The following is a 21,656-nucleotide window of genomic DNA, read 5'->3' as shown; positions in this document are numbered from 1 at the left end:
TAACAACTATAACTACAGCTGGTAAAAGATGTCTATAAATTTTATTCCAGTTTAAGTGGGCATCACAACTGTGACGACAGCAACAGGAGCAAACACTAGAATCCCGTTCTGTCATCTAAAGCAGTGTTTCCCAACCTTTTTTGGCCTGAGTACCCCCTGAGCCTTCTTGTCACACCACGAGTACCCCCTCACACATACAACGCGTGCGATGATTCTCCAAAAGTAGAGCAACACAGTGGTTATTACATGAAAATCATTTTATTTAATATCCTTTACTTGAACATAAAATTCTCAGGCTTTCTCTCTCTTTTTTTTTACCTCAGTTGAATTCAACATAAGAATAAAAAACATTTTCTTGAAATATAAATAATTAACCAAAATAGTATAAATACTAAATCAAAATAATCTTCCTTTGTTATCTAACTTAAACAAGTAACATTTCTCTTTTTTTTAAGAATACATGAACATAACTCATTTCTCTCTCTTTTGAAGAATACATTAACAGGCCTAACTCATGTAACATTCATCACAAAACTGGAGTCTCCTTCATAAACAGTCCTCCATAAAAGTGTGACGCCTTAATAAATAAATAAATAAATAAAAAATTTAAAAAAAACTCCCAGTGCGCCGCGTACCCCCTGCAGTACCTCCGCGTACCACTAGGGGTACGCGTACCCCCGGTTGGGAAACACTGCTCTAAGGCACTGAAAGATGGCATTGCCAAGGCTGAAAATGGACAAAAGCCATTTCATCTGCTTGATTGGTGGCGTTTATTCTCAGTCATCTGGGTCATGGTAATCCAGGAAGTGAAAAAGAGGGCAACTTTACAAAAAGCTTCTTTCAGAAAGAAAGAACAGATCAAATTTGATCAAAAGACCTCTTGTTACAGGGTGATTCCTAGTGCCAGTCAACAGTTTGGACACACCTTTGGTACTGCACATTTTTGAAATAGGGACTGAAATGCAGCCAGTTAAAACTACGTGTTAACCGACGTCCACTATTATCGCCACTTACTCTAAGTAACTCTACACACAATGACTATCCTTTGATTTTGGATGAATTTGTGTGTAAAATGAGCACTCTGAAAATCTTTTTTTATTTTTTTTATTTACCTCCATGGAAACCTGTGTAAATAAACTAGGCTGTTCTTTTAAAGTTTTATCAGGCAGCGGCCCTTCTCATCACAGATGTTTGGTTGAACTAATGTAGGTTCCAGAAACCCACAGAAGACTCACTTGTATCTTCTCTTCTCCTCTGCTGTACACCAACTCACAGCACTGCTTTTACCTACTCTGTAATTAGACCTGCGCAAAATCTGACTCTTGTTACCAGCTATGATTGGGTCATAGTTCAGAGGCCTTCAGCAGAAAACACCAATCAGTTACACCTACCCGAAATCACCGAGCAATTACCCCAAAAATGCTGTTTGAGGTGTGAGCTCAATCTTGTGTATATCCATTTTCTGTCCGTCTCAATAGCATCAGAAGAAATGTTCCATATGCAGTATTGGCCTTAGCAGCAGACCATCCACATCAAAAGATCAAAAGACTACCTGAGCTATTGCTTTCAGATCGACTTTGAAGGTTAAAGATGACATATTTAAGAGTGGAATGTTTGGTTCCTTTGTAGTCACGAATACGTTTATATTTTACAACTATTTGTAATTCTGTTTTAACACCAAAACAGAAAAATAATGTATTCAGCACGGCAAAAACGTATAAAACAAAAAAAGATGTAATATGTTAAAGGGAAGTAGAAATGTAGAATAAATATGCTACATATGTAAAACATATACACTCGCACACAAAGCGGCCTACTTCTTTAAAAGATTTTAATTGTCAGAGACTTAAATGAGGAGTTAAAGGTGTTTTACCTGATGTTTTACAGCAGATCAACAGAATCAGGAGTGTCCTGACTTTTTTTTAAGCTCAGTTTCAGAAGTTTTTTAGGGTCAATCCACAAATTCCTAAATTCAGCTCAGAATCTCAGGCTGCATCCCTACTTATTTTCATCATTAAAGATAACATTTTTAATGATTGAATCAGCGCAACTTTTAAACTCCTAAAATGCACATGAAGTTTGCATGTCTCAGACATAAAAATCGTGGATCTTGCATTCTTTAGATGTTTTTATGTAAAGTAGTTGTGCAGCAGCACTCTGGACAAGTCAAAGTTTGAATAGTTCACATTGGCTGAGACATTAACACAGTAAATAAACATGTTGTATTAGATGTAATGACAGTATTTAGTCCTGGATTAGTTTATTAAACTATCACCGGCCCTCTGGAAAGCAGCTGGAGGAATGCAACCAGATAACTTTGTTCCATTTTCTTCCACTATTATCACATGCTCTGCAGTATGCTGCCAGGAAGAACGGGTTAATTACATTCTTGAATGTACAACCACCTCTTTTTTAAATAAATTTTTAAGTTTAAGGCCTGTACACGTCACCAAGCGTTAACTAAATATACGTTTATATCCATTCAGTGGATTCAGTACATACGATACTCCGCTGTTAGGCTTTTCCTCAATGGAAGTTTTTTTTCCCACACAAACCTGAATTTCACTCAGTATGCTGTGCATTAATTCTTTTTTTAACACTCAAATGAACACAACTTTGAGGGACTGCCTGAGAGGGGTGTTATTAATGGTGTGCTCAAAGCAAACTCGATGACCCGAGCACTTTACAATCACCAGAAAAAATATTCAACCCCCTCTGCAGTGGGTTCACAATGCAATGAGGTTTGTGAAATTTTGCCGGCGACTGTACACATATTGCTGTTTCTTCGGGGGATTTTCAGAGATATGCGTCTTCTTTGAAATTGCCCTCAAATCCTCTTTTCACACCTCTACACACAACACATTCTGCCACCCAGTCTTAAATAAGAGGAATGTTCTCTTCATCATAAAAAAATGAGATTGTACGTGATCAGCATGGTATTTAATTAATTTCTTGCTGTTTTTATCAAAGAATACCAAAAATGGCTTATTTCCGATGAATTTACAGTATTACCATTTGAATTATTCATAACTGATTATTATCTACCTCATGATTATGTTTACATGTCATGTATCTCAATTCTGTTTTTGTCGGATATAGAATTCAGATTAAAGACAAAGAAACTTTGTTTCTGTGCAGCTTTTAAGCGCTGAAAATCCATAAATTCTGCCTTCTTCTTTTTTTGACCATTTATGCAGAGTATATATTTATATACAGCCTTGAGCCATCATCAGTGACTGTACTCATCCAGGATACCATCTGTTTGACTTGGGAAACATTACAGATCACTTAAAACAGGACTTCAATCACAGCTGTTTTTCCCCTCAGCCATGCACACTGTGAACAGAGTGAAATATACAATATGAATGTATTATTTTATTAGTCAATGTGCTTTATTTTTAACATGTCATTTCTGATCACAGCTTCTCACTTCAACAAATGACTATCCTTATTTAATTTTGATGGCTGCATGAATGTGTGGAGGATGTTTTCATTAATAACTTGTGATTTTATAACAATACAATGAGAATAAAGGCCTTCTGATTTCGCCTCTTGTCTAACCAGTAAATGTTGATGAGAGCAACAATACAGTTTATCCTCTGCAGGACTACAAAAAGCTGGGATTTTCATTGTTTCTTTCAGGGTATGAATGTAATTAATTAGTTTATTGTTCTGCCTATACATTAGCTTTGTTAAATTATTAAAAACCCTAGAGGAAATCTGCACACTGGAAGGCTTATACCAGCAAACTGTTGTTTTTAAATGGATTCTGTGCAAAACCTTCAAAGAAGTGTGCTTATAAATATTTTAAATGATACAAACCAGTGGAGGAAATGATATTCAACTAACCTGGAATAAGTCAGTCTGATATCCAAATGGTTGATGGACAAGATATTTTTTTTCTTATTATAGAATGATCATTCAGATTATGGAGCAGTACATACATCACTTACTTGCCCTGAAGGTTGTAGGTATGGACAGGATTCACTGGATGAGTGCGCAGCCAGAGGGCAAAAGTGCACTTGGCAGTTATAGGATTGTATTAAACTTCCTTGGTATATTTTCATCATCAATAATGAAATGACTCAATCATAAAACATTATTTCATGATTCAGTTTGGAGCTGACAATGATGTCACCTGCTTTTGCTCTTATTTGAAAGTATCAGCAGCATTGGGGTAATAGTTTAACCGGGGTCAGTAAGTAATAAGGTTCATGACAAGTTATTCTTTACAATGGACGATATTTACCAGAAATGACACCTAAAACCAGTCAATGTGAGGAATTGTGTTGGGATCGCACAGACCTTACAAAGAACAAAGCAGTCCATGATAACAGATTTATTATTATTGACTCAAACGTCAAGGTCCAAAATAACAATGTAGGCGGTTCCAGCCAGTCATATTTCTTAGTAATTACATGTTCTGATACACATCATTGAGTTTTTTTATGCAGGCAAATCCTTAGAATTATGTTTTCTGTGTAGTTTTAAGAGACAAGTCCGGTGACATGGGATCAGAGTTTTGCATTTTAGATCACGTAGTGATCTCCTGCTCTTGGCAAAGTGTTGTCGTCCTCTGGGAATATTTAACAATATCCATCCATCTCTTTTGGTGATTGGTAAAATTTACTGTTTCTCATTTCTATTTAGGAGCTTGGCTCTGCAAAACAAACAGGGTTGAGTGCTTTGAGTGCTCCTTTCTGCTCCCTAGTTGTTGAAACAGCTGTAGTTTTAAGCTTTTGTTTGGAACAGTATGTTTTTAAAGGAGCAATTTCAACAAGCCCAGCAGTCACAGTGATTTTACATAAGTATGTAAAGCAAAAGTAGAAAAGAGTGATTGTAACTCGTGCACCACTAGAGTTTCTTCATGCTCAGATGAGCAGTTGCACCCTGACCATTTGGCTGTTGGTATAATAGATGGGAATAATAATCTACACTCAAAAAACGAAACAGAATATTTGTCTCCATGGGTTCAATTCAGGCAGCGTTGTTACTGCTGAGAGGATTCTTTGTAACAGCAGAGTCTGTGTGGCTGGGATTGGTAAGTAAACGAAGTTAAGAACCCTTGTTTCCCACTTTGGCAAGTGTGTTGGCAGTTAGGATCACGTGAGCTGCAAAGCCCCGGTGTGCTGTGATTACCAGATGGCCGTGGCAGCAATCCTGAGTCCTTTCACTCACCTGGCTGGGTAAAGACTTCCTCTAACCGTGTGCCCGCAGGAAATGGTCCCAACATCACGTCTGCCCTCTCTGCTTCTGCCAGAACTTCCATCCTCTGATGACGCCTCTGAAGTCTATTTCAGAAAAGAGGGGAAAAAGAGGACACCATTTGTGGCACTGAGGCTCAGAACAAGCTAGTCGGATAAAAAGATTTGATGTCCCTACTTAAACCGCCGCCTGGTTGTCATCCTTGTGTTTGATGTTGTGGTGAAACGTATCGTGCTGCTTTTTTTATAGTGGTACTCTGAACATTTATTGTCACTATCCAAGTTTCAGTCACCACTTCACACAGAGAAACTCTTCTTTGAGAGTTTTTTTTTTTTTTTTATCATTGCTGTGGTGCTCAGAGAAGGCAATTCTCGAAAGATTATTCAAATGAATTCTTTTGATATTTCTCATGTTTTCTAGAGCAAAATCTAGCAAGTTAGCCCGAGGGTGTAGAACAAACCTCGGGGCATATTTTCAGCCAATGCATATTATTTATCTATTTGTGTGGATTATTGATTTATGTTAATTTCTGATTCTTGGAAGTACAATGTGTAGGAGAGATATTTTGTTTGTTTTTGCTTCAGGGTTGGGAGAACTGTTGAAACTACAGCATGACAGTCCTACACTGTGCATGAATTTGTAAACACTGGTTTGTTGAAGAGAGTTAGACTTTGTGCTTTTTCTTTCCTCACACACTTTCTTTCTATCCTCTGTCTTTCCTGACAAAAGGTTAAAACCAATCGATGGCTACCAAAAGAAATCAATAGCATCAGCCCCTTATTAATCTCTTTTATGTGTTTGGCTTCTTTGAACACATTAACCTTGTCTAAAGATGTTCTATTGATGGTGTATGTTGATGCTGAACCATGAGTTCAGGACTCGGGCTCTTATCTAAAACTTCTTCCATAAAGTTAACTATCTTCTCAAATGATGTCAACAGTAAGGAGCGTAGCTGCAGTTTTGCTTTTCTACATTTTAACTTTTTTTTTTTTCTCTTCTTCCAGTTCCTCCCGTCATTCGAGTTTACCCAGAAAGCCAAGCCAGGGAGCCGGGTGTCACCGCCAGCCTGCGCTGCCATGCTGAGGGAATCCCCAGTCCACAGCTGTCCTGGCTCAAGAATGGAATGGACATTAAAACGAAGCTGTCCAAACAGCTCACCCTGCAAGGTGTTGCTGCTATATATGTTTTACTAGAATAAAAAGCAGTAGTGGTTGACATGAACAAAGATGGCCAGAGAATAAACAAGGGTGGGTGACCTCATGGTGCCCACCACTTAATGTGCTTAGCAGATGTTACAATAATGTTAGTCTCATTTTCAACACTTTGTTATGTTGAATTTCTTCTGATGCTTTTTGATAATAATCCGTTAATCTCATTCACTCCGATAAGGATGTCCATCGTACTCAGTTGTCGTCCACGTAACCAAAACCTGATAAATATCCTGCCATGTTGCACAAAACTAGCAGTAGCAAACCCCACGTGAAGTTAGCTGATCGTCACAAAGCACGGATTAAATAAGCTGTGCTGCAGCGGCGCGCGTCAATGACGTCATCCCAGTAGACGCGTGTGTAGAAAACACGGCAGCTCTGAACTAACAGTGTAACAGTACGTGTTGATTCATTCATTCATCTTAAAGTATTGGTGAAATAAAGACAGATAAGGCCTTATTTAGAGGCTGTATTGTCTATGCCTTGTTCTCTCCCGTTATATGGATATACGCGCTATTTAAATAGCGTCTGTCACCAAACTGTTGAACTTACTTTCAACGTATTTTATGCCAGAAATATGGCCAGGTTTAAAAAAAAAAAACGAACTTCCCCTTTAAGAAATCATCTCTATCCATTTAGATGTTAGTTGTTGTTTTTTCAACTGTAACAGAAAGTTATGGGTTGGTATAAAAAGCATAATGTAGGAAATATAGTCATTTTAACATGGCAAAAAGACCAGATTAAATAGTGGCTTTATATTAACACGGGCCAGAAAACCCCATCTGACAAGTGGGATAAGAAATACGCTTATTACTATCTAAAATTAATAATTTAAGAAAATACAGCAGCAGTAAATGTTAACATGTGATATACAATCAGAACACTCATCCTAATTTTGCTGTTGCTAAAAGTAACTAAACTTAGTGTGAAACCCAACAAACTAAATGTTTGTCTGGCTTCCTTCACACAGACATGTTTCTCTTATCTACTGCACTACTGGCCTCGTAGTTTATTAGCTGATAGAAATTGGGAGATTAAAGTGGTTGATGGAACTAATTTCCTATTCAACGATGCTGGCTTGAAATCGAGATGATAGCAAATTTAGGTCGTCAAAGATTTCCATTTTTGATAAAGTAAGTCATTTAGTCTTGTCTAGACACACTCGGAGGTTTTGATATTTCATACAGTAAGTGTTGAAGATGAATGTAAACAGTAAAAGTAATGTGCCCCAGCTTTCAGAAACGCAGTATGTGCCACATTCTTACTTCGAACTCCAACCTTCCTGAAATTTCCCTGAAACAAACCTTCCACCCTTCCTACCAACATGTTGGAGAGCTGTTACATAATGGAAGCAGAGGATGGTGGGATAGGAGTCACCTTTTATCTCTTTGTGGAGGGCACAAACATTTTTTTCTGTCTTTTCTCTCTGTTGTTCCTCAAAGCTAATGGAAGCGAGGTGCACATCAGCAACGTGCACTTTGAAGACACTGGAGCCTACACCTGCATCGCCAAAAATGAGGCTGGCGTTGACGAGGACATCTCTTCGCTCTTTGTGGAGGACTCTGCGCGCAAAACCTGTATGTATAAGTCATGATGCTGAATTCTTCTTTTTATTCAAGAGAAAATGGAGACATATACTAATGGTAGCTCTTAATATTTTATCCAGTCAGTTCTTAATAGTTTATATCCCCATGATGGTGTCTGCCATGGTGGCACTTTCTATCTTCTAAAACTGTGAGCAAGAACAGTTGTTCTTGTGCCCTTATGTGCTCTCTGGGACCAATTTTGCTTCCATTAATTCACGTCTCTGTGCTTGGGTAGGTGAAAACTCAAACCAGGAATGATTACTCAAAAACACTTCAAGATATTTACACTAACACAAACTTCTTGATTCAGCCATTTGTTTAAAGCTCCACATCAATGACTTTTAAAACCTGTATTCAGATATAAGGCTGTATTTGGGAGTAATCATCTGTCGATATCTTACTTTGTAACATCAGGTTTGTGACACAAGTGACCTTATTCATATTTTGAAGCTTTCTTGACAAACAATCTTTCCTTCTCCACTCCCCACGAGAAGAATCGCACACAGTAATTAACTTTGACCTTCTCAGAAATGTCAGAATCTGTCTTCGGGGCCTACAAGCAGTTGTTAGTGTGTTGTATTTGCCTGTGGGTAATTAGTTTCCCAAAATGGTAGCACGCTCCATCTTTGCAATCAGGTCACACATCCACTTGTCCACTGTCCCAAACCTCTACCAGACCAAAAGCGTTTAAATGCAATCCCTGCTGAACCACACTTACTCCGTCCCGCCTGCAACGCATCAGAGGATCACGCTTGGCAAGGTCAAATGTAAGCCCAGAGCTTTGAAGGTTTTGAAGATCTACCTCAGGCCAAAACGTTGCTCTGAGTAAGATGTAGCAAACCGTTTTTAGGTGGGAGCCATACCCTGAGGGCAGGAGTTCAAAGAGGTGTCAGTAGAAGAGCAGACATGGTTACACAGCTATGTTACAGAGTGAGAATAAACAGACATCAGTACAAATTTTGTTGTCTGCCCTGAATATCTGACAGACTGCATATTTGACCAATTCTAGGTTTCCCGTGAAATCCCCCTCACCATTCAGAAAGTTGTTAAGAGAGCAAGTGGAAGCTGACTATCTATTTTCCCTGAATTGGGTTCCTCGTTGAGCCTGAGGCTAATGAGGGGTGTCAGTTTGAATGCCTGCAGACCTAAACTGCTAAACCCCACTCCTCTGCTCATTTTTAAGTCCAAAAGGGAAACATTAAAATATGTATTTTCGTAGAATTTAAAATCTTCTTTGAACTTGTCTCCGATGACACTTTCGTCAAATTAAATAAATTTTTTGATAATGTAAATATTAGCAATTATTAGTAAGGACTGGGTTTGTTTGTTTAGAGAGCAGGTCACCTGATTTCCAAAATATATATCGCTTTAAATGGAATTTATGAATTACTTTTTCCTTTTAAAGCTTGTGAAAGATTTAATAAGAGCATCAGAGGTACTACTTATTCTGAATCTGGCTTTGGGATAAGAAAGACGGACTTCTATCGGATGTCACGTCAAAAATCTCATGCAACTACATCAAAGTCTTGAAAACTTCAAAGATAACATGTTAAGCAGTATTTTTTTCCACCACTGTGTTCTTTATCAGCCCATCATAATCCTGTTTGGTGAATAATTCTTGGCTTGCTATGTTTAGTACTTATATTAATGTCTTGTATATACCTAGTTTTGATCACAGATGAGTTTTTCTCTTTGGAGATCTGCTGACCTTATGTCCTTTGAAATGTTGCATATATCAAATGGATGATATTCAGGTCTCTTTTACTGCTGAAAATGTTGCTAATTGGTGTCGGCTCTGATGTAACTCGCCATCTTTGTTTGTACTTTAAGGTTATTTCAGGATATTTCCAGTGAGTTTTACTTCCCCTGTAATTGTTGTGTCAAATATAGAACATCAGCATTTTAACTATCTTCTAATTCCACCAGCCACAGCTATATATGGTCAGTAGAATTATATCCAAACATGTATCGTGTATTCACTGTGTGGGAACAGCGCTGTCTTCTTTATACAGAAATCACAATAGGGCGGGAATAACAAAGAGACTGAGAGAGGACTATCAGATAGTTAAGCTTTACAAGTGTAATTAGTTTAATGCCTTCAAAAGGCCACGTCAAGGCAGAGCTATTCCTGCAGGGTTCTTCACATGGATATGTTGCAAAGTACTTCACAGTTAACAAAGTAGACTTACTATTAAACAGATGTGTCCACTCGGAGTTCAAAGGTTCTCCAGCATTAAATGTAAATGTCAAAAACTTTATCGATTACAGCTGAAATGGCTAAAAGTTATTCATCAGTACCGCCAAGGTATTGACTGATAAACTAACATTTTTCACTGCATGGCCAAAAAAAGGCACACCATATTTTGTTGGATGACCTTTATCTTTGATTACAGCGAACACTCGCAGTGGCATAGTTTCAGTAAACATTTCTTTCTGTCCTTTAAGATCTTCACAGTACGCGGTGTAAAATCCTCTCGAACTCATCCCAAACATTCTCAGAGGGGTTAAGCTTAGGACTCTGGTGACCAGTCCATGTGTGAAAATGATGTCGTCTGCTCCCAGAAACATTTGTTCACAGTTTGAACCCAGTTCATTCTAGCACTGTCAGTTTTTTTTGGCCGTCAGCTGACCTTATTTTTTGGGGAACTACTGTTACTGAACCCAGACGAGACCAACTGAAGCGACCTGTGGTCATGACGCTGCCCCCTCTGTGCGTTACGGGTGCAGCACTCCATTCACCGCTTTCTTACTGATTCACCCATCTGGAACAGGGTCAGTCTGGACTCAACAGACAACATGACCTTTTTTTTTCTATTGCTCCAGAGTTTAATATTTGTTTTCTAATAAATTTAAACCCTTTTTTGAATTAGCCCCATTACTAATTGTTCTTCTTAATAAAACACTTTCATTATTGAATATTTCCTTGAGTTCTCCTGTTGATCTTCTTCAATTTAATTTAAAGCTGTTAAGTGATCACCTATCACGGTCATTCAAGATTCTCTTCTTCTGGCCATAATTCTTCCTTGAAGATAATCACTGTTCCTCAGTGGTTTAGTGTTTTTTCTTTCAACGCCAACCAATAATTTGTCCCCTTTGGAACAAAATAATGTTTTCATGACCACAGAATGTGTCTTCTGATTGTTTAAGGAATAAGAAGCTTCCCCCTGCATCAGTTGGAGTCAAATTCTATCTTTCAGTTGGCAACAAGTTATCACAGTGTATTTTTCCAACGTGAGGCTTCTAGCTATTTGCTCAGGTAAATCTAAGTTTGTTGGTAAATTTCTTTTAGGCCAGGCGGTGTATTTCAGAGGAATATAAATCATTTTATGAGTGTAAAGCAGAAAATCTGACTTGCAAAAGTCTGTCCTTTTTAAGGGTTGCAGAGCTGTTCATTTGAGAAAAACAAACACTAAAACTCATTAAGTCTGTGAGAAGGCTGCAGATTTAAGGGTTGACCCTCTATTTTCATTAGCATTATCTTGGTATTTGATAAGCCCCGACAGATGGGCAGATATTCCTGTTGGGTGATATTTCCAAGGAAAGCTGCCAGTTGTTGTCAGTACCTTCATGTTTAAGGTCAGGACAGAGCGACTGCAGCTCATGTTTGTTTGCACAGCCACACTTAATCAGGCACAGAAAGTGTCAGTGTATGCTGCAGCTGCTTTTACCTCAAGCCATTGTCTTCCAGGATATCAAAGTGTTTAACAAGCCACCGTTATTAGAAAACTATCGGCATGCTTAGTGCAAACTGATGAGCTTGGAGTGGATGTTTGGAGTGTGCGGAGCTGTTCGTTTAGCTGAGGTTGTTGGGTGTGTGTGACAGTCATTCTGCAGTTTACACACTCTGTGCTCACATGCTCTGTGGAAATGCTGGCAATCACTCACTAGTTTCACACAAAACGTTTAATTTGAATAAGCACTTCTGTACAGCCATGACTGAAGGACAGTGCGCATTATTAAAGCAGCGTCTACCAAGTTTCTTCATTCCTGGACAGATCTTATGTAGTCAGAGTTTAGGTCATTTGAGCATAAAGAGCAATAATAAAGCTAACGACAAAGCTTAAATGTCCTTCAAATCTTTATACCGTCTGTTTCCATTTAATTTAATTCACACATTTAATAAGATCTTGAATGAATTAAGCTTTTTCTTCTTCTTTTTTTTTTTACATGGTACTTTAAATAATCTACGAACAATAAAACAAGCCTATTCTATTTTTACTGATGCCATCTCTAAAACAACAAACAAAACATGCTTTGTTTAATTTCCTCTTCATTTTTCTAAACAAAGTACAAATTGACTGAAAGTAAAACATCATAATTCTATTATTTTTTCTTCTTTCCTTAGAACTTGTGATAGTTGCAGGCAGTGCAAAGTATTATCGAAATACCAAAAAGAAATTCTTTCTTGTGCTTTTGGTCAAGGTGATCTGGTCCAGGTCTGTCGGCTTTTAATATCAGTGGAAAGTTTCAGTTGTCCCTGTCAGGAACCCTCCACTTTAGTTCAACAGAACGAAGACGGGCAGCGTTCTGTCTTATCTTTAACTTTGTCTTAACTGTCCCGCTTCCATCAGAGCGTCGCTGGCTGATGGTCTATCACTGACCTTTATCTTCATCATCGCCCTGCCTGTCTCACTAGTGTGGAAAACCTGGCACTAACTTTCATCTGTCAGACAATTTCTGTGTGCTGCCTGGTGTTTGAAACAGGTGTCAAAAGCCTTTTAAAACTTGTATTTTTGATCAGAAAATAGACGTGTAGCTCCAAACCATAACTGCATTTGGCTTATTCTATTAAATGTATAGTAACTTCTTCATTAATGGCAGATTTTTAATCTTTTTTTATTTTCATAATGTCATGATCAAACATCATGGATTCTACTATGTATGTTGATTTCTTCTCAGACCCTGAGCCTCGTTGAGCTTCATGTGCTTTGTAGTCACATAGTGGTAATTCCTGAGGACTCACACAGTCAACATTGTGAAACATTCTGGATTAGATGATGTGGGATTTTATCACATTTATACAGGATGAATTCTTACACTATCAAACATAAAGACATAAGAGTCACATAATTTTACTTGTGCTTAATGGTTTTTACAGTTTTTATATTTGAGACATCTGATTCAATGATCAAAAGTTCTACATCTTTCCCCTGTGGGGACATATGTTGAAAATAACTACTAAACAAATACTTAAATAATCTAAGATGGAGTGTTAAAGTTAAGTTAAGTGACTTTATTTATACCCGAAGGTAGATTTGTCCTCTGCTTTTAGCCCATCCAGGTTGGCACCTGTTGACACACACACATGCACAGGGTCACACACTCAGAGAAAGGTTCCAACCTGGAGCTGTGGGCAGCCATGAAAGCGCCCGGGGAGCATGGGGGTACGGTGCCTTGCTCAAGGGCACCTCAGCCGTGACAAGGAGGTGGACTGACACCCCTCCAGAGTTTGAGGGAGTTGCTGAAGGTGTGGAGGTCTGGGTTTCTGCCCCTCTTGTTGCTTCAGAACAGAATAGTACCTGATGGATAAATGGAAGATAAACAACAGAGCCACAACAATAAAACCACTAACACGGAAAATGTATAAAGATCATCCCATTGCAATTACACCCATCTGAAGGTTGAATATACGAGGCAGTGATCAGGGAGACTTTAAATGAGCTGCATTGTGATGATGGCATGACTGGGTCAGCACTGTTCTGACCCTGTCTTGCCAAAATGGACCAAAATTCATATCCCGTTATTTAAAGACGGAATGAGGATTTATACAAGAGCTAAATATTCAGTGTTAACTCAGTGTTGTATGTATAACGTCTTTGAATAAAATTATTTTGAATTATTTGAAGACTGTAAGAAAGTTAAAACCCTTCCAGATTTTCCTTTGTACTTTTCCATCAGCTTTTTGCCTGAATTCCAATTTTCACTGATTGTTCTACATTGAATGCCATCATTTCTTTTCTCTGTCATTCATATTGATATCAGTTGTCATGCTGCTTCTCCAGCGCTCACTGAATTGCTGTCTGGAGCAAAAAGGGGTCGTCTCCCACAGAAAAAAACTCATTGTAATTAATGTTAGTTTAAAAGGTTTTATTTAAAGAAAGAAAAAAGACGATGTAAGGTTTTGAAGAACAGCCACTAAATCTAGTTGGTGACAGCGTATCTCAAAGAGCTTCACTCCTGATCTGATGTGTGAGAATAAATAAGGGGTGACTAATGTAGCGGGAGAGGTGGGTGAAGGAATCAATAGACACAAAACACAGAGGTCTGCTGTAGTAGAGTCCAGTATTTCGTGAGTGGTTTCCCAAATATTTTGGGGCGTAACCTATTTGCTTTAAATTGCAACTTAGTTGGGCGGGGGGGCAGTCTTGGTGAACAAAGGGCTACAGTTTCTTTGAGCAAAAAGACGTGAACGAGGAAAAGTTTGCAGACTCTCGCGTGGCTGTTCTGGTAACTCTCTCCACTGAAATTAACCACAGTTTATTCAAGATGAGGCTGCCTCGTATGTTGGGGACTTTTTTGAAAAATGAAGACTCGAAGTTGGTAGCGAAGAGAAGTTGTAAGCAAGTGCAGCTCAGCTTGTTACTGACGAAACACAGGCAGAAAGGCAGGACCAGGCAGTATTGTTTGGTTGCATACTTTAAAAAAAAGTACTGTTATGAAATACTCTGAAAGACCCCCTGCTTAATGAAACCGAAATGCATACGGGATTGTAAACATGGAAATGAACGGGAGGAGAAAATCCAAATGGGAAATAATAGAGAAGTTATTACATCTATAAATTAAATCAATTCCTAACAATGAATTAAAAAAGGTACGATGAAATCCAAATAAAATAAAGAAATAAATCGTTTAGAGGGAATAAATAGATCAGTACGATGTAAAGGCAAATGATACTGAAATAAATACAGGAGGGAGAAATTGACAAAGAAATATAAATATTGGAATATAATATTAAATATATTCCAATGGACAAAATTGATTTAATTAAAAACTGAGTGGCAAAATGAATAGAAACAATAACACAATGTTAATGAATGCAGTTCAGAATTCAAGCGGAAAAATTATGTATTTCACATGCAAGTTAATTATTTTTTCATTTAATTGTTGTAGCATTTATCATATAAACTTATTTATTTAGCATTTGTATATTTTTGTATTTCTGTTGGGTTATGGGAGTTTCAGTCCTCCATACTCGGGGACTATCACAGACTCCCTGATGAGCATCTGGTGAATGTACTAAATGCTTTGTTTGTTCAAGCAGCTCATAGGACAGTTAGTTGATAAACAGTTTTAATGTTAATGCACCTCTACATGTAGTTACAAAAGGCATACATGAAATTCATCAAGAAAAAGAAGCAAACGTAAGCACACTTACATCTCTGCAGGCTTTTCACCAAACAGGACTGCAAAGATTTAATCAAATCTAGCTTTGAACATCTGTGTTCCCCACTTAAGTCATAAATCACCAAGTCAGAATCTTCATTTAAACTCACACACTCGAGTACATCGAGAGTGTGAATACAGATTAGCGCCATATGGCGCACATCACGTTGTGGCCAAAGAAGCTCTTAAGTCATTTGCTCAGTTTTCACTTAACTGTAGAGCAGTGCCTGCTGAGACATCCTGCTTTCAGGATGAGGTTTTGAGAACAATCAAGAGATGTTATGGGATGGGATATCTAAGCTTTACCACACTTATCCCGACTCTCTTCAGTAACATTCTGATATAAAAGTTCAGGTAAAAAAATTCATTTCTCTCAAAAATTCATCCAAAATAAGACCTGAACTAAAGTAATTTTCTAAGTAATTTTTGTTTTTGGCTCAAGACTTCATTCATAGTTTCAGCATTTAGGACGAGAAGTTTAAGAAATCCTTAAAGGTCACATGTTGTACATATCTGAACAGTAACACGGTTTTAAATGGCAGCACTTACTTCTGCACTTACTTCACAAAAGGATGCATCTACCCACCCTTACGCTTGTGGCCTGCATCAACCCTTTTTCTTATTTGCATGTCAATCAAAAATGCATAAATTCAGCCGAGTCCGAACACTTTCAGAACTACTCTTCTGCATATGTTCAGGCATCCAACACCAACATAATGTTTATGCATTGCTCTGACCTCCCACATCTCCTTGTTGACCAGAGTCAACTGTTGCCAGAAAATAATTATAGCTGAAGGTGTTGCTAAGGACCGCAGGCGTTCTCCTGATACCACGATGTTAATGCCAGATGTGACTGCCATTTTGAAATGCATAAAAAAAAGGGAAAAAATAATAGGTTGAATTATTTAAGGGACAGACGACCACAAAAGTTAGAAGCAAATTCCGTTAAATGAATAAACATTACACATGTGATATGTGTTTAAAAAACCTTTCCATTAATTTCCCAGAGGGAGGAATGAATAAAGTTCTATCCATCTATCTATTGCAAAGTTTCAGTCCTTCCGTTTTACTTGCTATGAATACTTACTGTTCACAAGTAGTGGCTTAACAGTGTGTAGGCTCACAAATGAGGTATGCACATTATTAGCAGCAGTGGCTTTTGCCTTAAAGTAGCAGAATCAAGGACGCTTTCAACTACAGGCTCGATAGTTTGATCCCACAGACGATGAGATGCTGGTGGGCATGCTGTGGCAGCAGTCTGGTCTTGATCTAATGGCGCTGATTTGAAACAGACACCAATTCAAATGACACTTGATGATTATACTTAGAGATGTTTTAGAAATCTAACTTCCTTTTCTGTGAAATTGTTGTTAATGACCTGCCTTAGGCTTCACATTCAAAGACTTGAGCAAGTTAGAGTGCTGAATAACGAACCATGCAAGCTGTCAAAGGTCTGAATAAGTTATTCAGCAGGAGATGAAGAGACATGCATGATTTGATGAGCAAGACTCGAGTGATCTTCTCGAAATTAATTCAACGCAGAGGAGCTTGAAGGTCAAAACCTTCTCCCCATAGCAACAACTCTGAATTGGTTTTCTCTTAAATTTATCCAAGTGCTTCGTTGTTTGGGAAAACCTGAGCAGTCACTATTCTGAGATCTCTTTAACGCAGGCTGTCACTAGCAGCTAGAGCACCATCCATCTCTGACAGCCTGCCGCTAAACTGGCATAAATATCTGCCCCTCACAATGTGCCAATTATTTCTGTATTGTCAGAGGATGTGCGACGCTCAAAGCGAGCCATTGTTGCTTTAGTCTCCACTTTATTCCTCTACATTATGCAGCACTTCATACCTCATAGCAGGGACTTGAATGCTTCAACGTAGTTGCCGTCGCTGCTGCTCCTTTGCCTCTTTAAGCTGAGGTTACCTTTTGGACCATAAAAATGCTCTGTAATATTAAGTTGTGGATAAATAATTATCGGAGGAAGTCTGCAGTTCAGGAGGTTACAGCAGCATCAACCATTCAGTCATTTTTTTGATGGAGTTTGAGTTTTCGTTCATGACGATGAGACATTTTATTAGTTATTGGTTCTCATTAAAGCAAGAAGAAAAATACACAAGAGAACATGGCAACAACATTTCAAGATGTCGCTGATCTAAGCTTATACATATTTGCTCCGTATGACAGGCTGGTTTTATAAGGCTTATGTAGTTACTTATAGTATAGTCAGTATGTATTTTACACATTATGTAAAGTTTTTTTCTTTTTCTTTTTTCTCCTGTCAACTTTTTTTTTTTTTTTTTTAGCTCCTTACTTCATTGTTCACTGTACAGGTTCCTTAATTAATGTTTGACCTTTACGTACTCTAGCAGGAACAAGAAGTACTAAAACTCAAAATTAGCAATACAGCAGCTCTCTGAACATCTCCGCTCAGTTTCGTGAGATCATTTCACCAATTTCAAATATAGATCAAGTTTTTTTGGACAGTTTTTCATTGTTGTAGCTGTTGAGTGAGGGCATTTTGAGCTATTCTCCGTGTTTGTGCATAATGTACAGTGTCACACAGATTGTACTTTGCAGTAATTAACCAGGGTAATTTAGTCTTTTCGATCTGTCCACGCCATCTATTTAAATGACTTTTCTTCATCTTCAGCCAGACTTTTCCAGAAGAGTATCAAACTGACATTAAGGTCTCACATAAACACATTATTTCTGCAGTAGGAGATGTTAAGAGGGTGAAGCTTTGCAAATCATTCAGGATTCTTATATTACATTGCATTAATAATAAAATGTATATAAATAACCAAATTTAAAACATTTACACCTTCTTTCCATTGTTATGGGCCTATACTCAATTTTCGCCTCCCATCCATAGGGTGTTTAAGTAGCTGAAAGAGCTTTACCTCCCAGACCAAAGTGAATGGTTGTGAAACCACCCGAGGAGCAGGGTCAAGGCTGCGTTTGAAATGCTGGGTTATTTGACACCTGAAACTGCCACCTTTTGTTCAATGACAGTTATTCCAATTCAACATAGATGGCTGTAATGGACTACTCCTCTCTCAAACCATCTGTCTTCTTTGTTCAAAATATGAACAGTACTGTCCTCAAAAGAGTGTCCCTGCTCCTTGAGAAGTAGATGGACTGCTGAGTCTTGACTCGAGGAGCTGGCTCTCCTGTGTTGTGCCATATGCTTGTGAAGTAGTTGATTAGTTTCTCTGATTATATACAGTCTTTGTGTCAGGCATAGTCACTTGCTATCAAAAGTGAATAATATCACAGTCTGCTGTTACATCATGGCTCCAAAACACGTCTGACTCCAGCAGACTGCCATTCAACAGCATCAGTTTTTATAGTCATTATATTCTCCTTTTCTAATAACTGTTGGAATAATTTATCACTTCACAACGCATCAATAAAAGCCTTTTTTAGTGACTGTTGACTTTGGCACCAGTAAAACTCAGCGAAAGCTAAACAGAAAACATATCATTCCACATAAATCTGTTCATCCGACTGAGGCTGTATAAAATCAAGCTTCTCAACACCTGTCTGCTCCGTATCCTTTCAATAAACCAGATCTATTTGTGCTAAAACAGTGCCCATGTTTCCATCAGTGGCGTCCTTCCTCATCACGGCAGACTTTCACCCAGTGTCGGACACGCTGTCAGCAGTGAGGGGCTCTAACCAGCCAGTGACGCCATCCACAGAGTCAGCAGTCGACTGCCTGTCAACTTGAGTTTCATGCTGAAGGCTATATGAAGCAAATCTGGGGTGCAGTTTAAATGCCTTTTAAGCCTGCATCAAGATGTGTCGGCTTATAAGTGTACGTGAGGATTCTGTAGAAAACTTATTAAAATCATAGGACAAATCATCATCATCATCACAGAAGACAAAGAATATATTGTTAGTTTTGTATATAAAACTGAACTGTCTAAAATATTGAATAGATTCATCCAATGTAAGTGACTTTTCAAACCAAAAAAAAGCATTTATCATAATGAAGCTCAGACACATAGCTTTGGATGTTTCAGGCTCTCTCAGTAACTTGTATTCATTCAACGATGTCAGGGATTTTGCTCCAAGGATTAATTCTCATGAATAGTTTTTCTTCCTGGGGAGATTAAACAGACCTGAGTCCTTCACAGGCTCCCACCTCTAATTCAAGTGCAGCCATACTTTTTACTCACTCCACCTGACCTCAAATAGTTCTGCAATGAGCTGCTGGAGTTAGCTTTCAGTTTTTAACCCATGAGGACCCATAGTGATACAGGTGATTGAAACTAAAATAGACTGACCAAACATGGGCAACGTAACATTACAGCTCTTTGACTCTTGTTGGTGCAACTTTTTTCAGAAATGTGGTCTATTTTGTCTGTTTTCTTTTATCATTTTTCTTTTTGGAAAAATGGGTCTGGGTCCTTATGTCATACATACATTACAGTGATTTCAGTTTCTAGTTTCCTACATTCACTTCTCTTTGTAAAGCATTGCTGTGATCATGTGAACATTAGTCCCAAACACAGTGAAGGGTTTACTCCTGACTGACTAAAAGCTAAAGTTGACACCTGTTCCAGGCTTTTACTGAGCCTTTTGTGGAAAACAAAACAAACGTCTCAAGTAAGAGTGAGTGATCTTGTTGCTGAAGCCATATTTAAATTCTAAATGAAGCCATCTAAAATGGAAAACACTCCCCTGAGCGCGATTTTGCTTCCAACCCAGCGTTTCCAGGTCAGTATTGCACAGAAGTTTGTCCACATTAAAACACAAAAACAACAAGAAGGCTGCACAGTGATGTGGTGGTGAGCACCGTCTCCCCACAGCTAGAGGGGTCCTGGTCCAAATCTCGGCTGGAGCCTTTCTGTGTGGAGCTCACGTGTTCTACACGGGCACCCCAGCCTCCTCCTACCATTCAAAAACATGCATGTTAGATTAGTAGGTGATTCTAAGGCTACGTGCCCACGACAACGATAACGACAGATAAACGCAGAACATTTCCACAGATGTGCCTATCTTTCACACGGCGACAGCGTTTTTAGGAGTTCAAAACGGAGAAAACGCAAACGCCCTCCAGAGTGGAGATCTTGAAAACGATCCAACCTCTCATCGCCGTATGAACAGTTCAAAACGCAGAAGTGCGTTTTTTGCACACGTTTCTTTCTGCACGCGCACCTGGAAGCAGAGCCGTTTATATATAAACGGCTCTGCTTCCAGATGCTGTCTGGAAGTAGCCAACTGACGTTCTAGCGGCAAATTTGAGCCTGGTATATGAGAACAATATGGATGAACGTTTAGCAGTAGCCGCGTTAAATACCATGAATGAACCATGCCAACAAATGGCGAGACTCTTGACCGAGAGTCACTTACATCATATGAGACGATACCAGCGTATATTGGACATTATTAACGCACCGGAGGAGACCCGACGAAGTGAGAGACGAGTGTGGACGAGGCCAGGGAGAAGCTCCGAATGGTGGGATAACTTGCATACTACATCGGCAAACTGCCAGTTTTATGAGTTTTATACGTTTTCACTGTTCCCATGGATGGACAGATATCCAACCCCAAAACGCTCGTGAGAACGCAGATAAATTGTGGAGAAAAAAACGGACATCTGCGTTTATGCTTCAGAGCGTTGTCGTGGGCACGTAGCCTAAGAGTAAGTGCTATAGTCCATGGCTGTTATTTGTCTCTGTGTGGCCCTGTGATGGACTGGCGCCTCATCCAGGTTACCCTGCTCTTGCACAGCATCATGCGACAAAATCTAGATTCATTTGGGGAGAAAAAAACCCACAATAATGTTGAACTCTAACCACTGCTTAAACATACTGTAGAATGATCATCACAATCTTTTGAAGAGATCCATTTAACCTGAATCAGGTGTGTTGAAGCAGGGGAACATCTAAAACCTGCAGGACAGCGGCCCTCCAGGACCGACTTTGGACATCCCTGATCTAAGCCTAGATGGAAGTGGGAGTCGGAAGGTTACTCTGCAATCTTTTTGGCATTGCTCAGACACATATGTTGTGCACAGGGTCTCAGAGGACTTTCATTATGAAAGGGCTGTATTTTCCTTTATTTTCTCATGCATCTCTGCTTCACTTCATCAGGTGGCAGAAGTCGGCGGGTTTTCATCTTTCCGTCTGTCAAAAGTATTTGTGTAGTACTTATAATTAAAGCATAACTTAGGGGTCAGTTTCTCCAAGAAACGTCTGTGATTGTCTCGTGAAAAAGCAGCAAAACCCAAGGCAGTCATCCTGAGTAACAGTTTGCTTTCAC

The 21,656-nt window shown here is 38.8% G+C and overlaps 1 protein-coding gene across 1 annotated transcript in view; it reads left to right on the top strand.

Moving 5' to 3' along the window:
* The window catches only part of fstl5 (follistatin-like 5), a 198,956-nt gene that overhangs the window by 157,092 nt on the left and 20,208 nt on the right, over positions 1 to 21,656 (top strand). The window contains exons 9-10 of the mRNA XM_075481902.1: positions 6,210 to 6,371; positions 7,856 to 7,990. Of these exons, the coding sequence (XP_075338017.1) occupies positions 6,210 to 6,371; positions 7,856 to 7,990 (297 nt within the window). The remainder of the gene's footprint in view (positions 1 to 6,209; positions 6,372 to 7,855; positions 7,991 to 21,656) is intronic.

The sequence above is a fragment of the Odontesthes bonariensis genome, chromosome 13, assembly GCF_027942865.1.
Source record: "Odontesthes bonariensis isolate fOdoBon6 chromosome 13, fOdoBon6.hap1, whole genome shotgun sequence".
Classification (NCBI taxonomy): Eukaryota; Metazoa; Chordata; class Actinopteri; order Atheriniformes; family Atherinopsidae; genus Odontesthes; species Odontesthes bonariensis.
The sequence above is the reverse complement of the archived record's forward strand: the minus strand, read 5'-3'. Positions and strand labels throughout refer to the sequence as shown.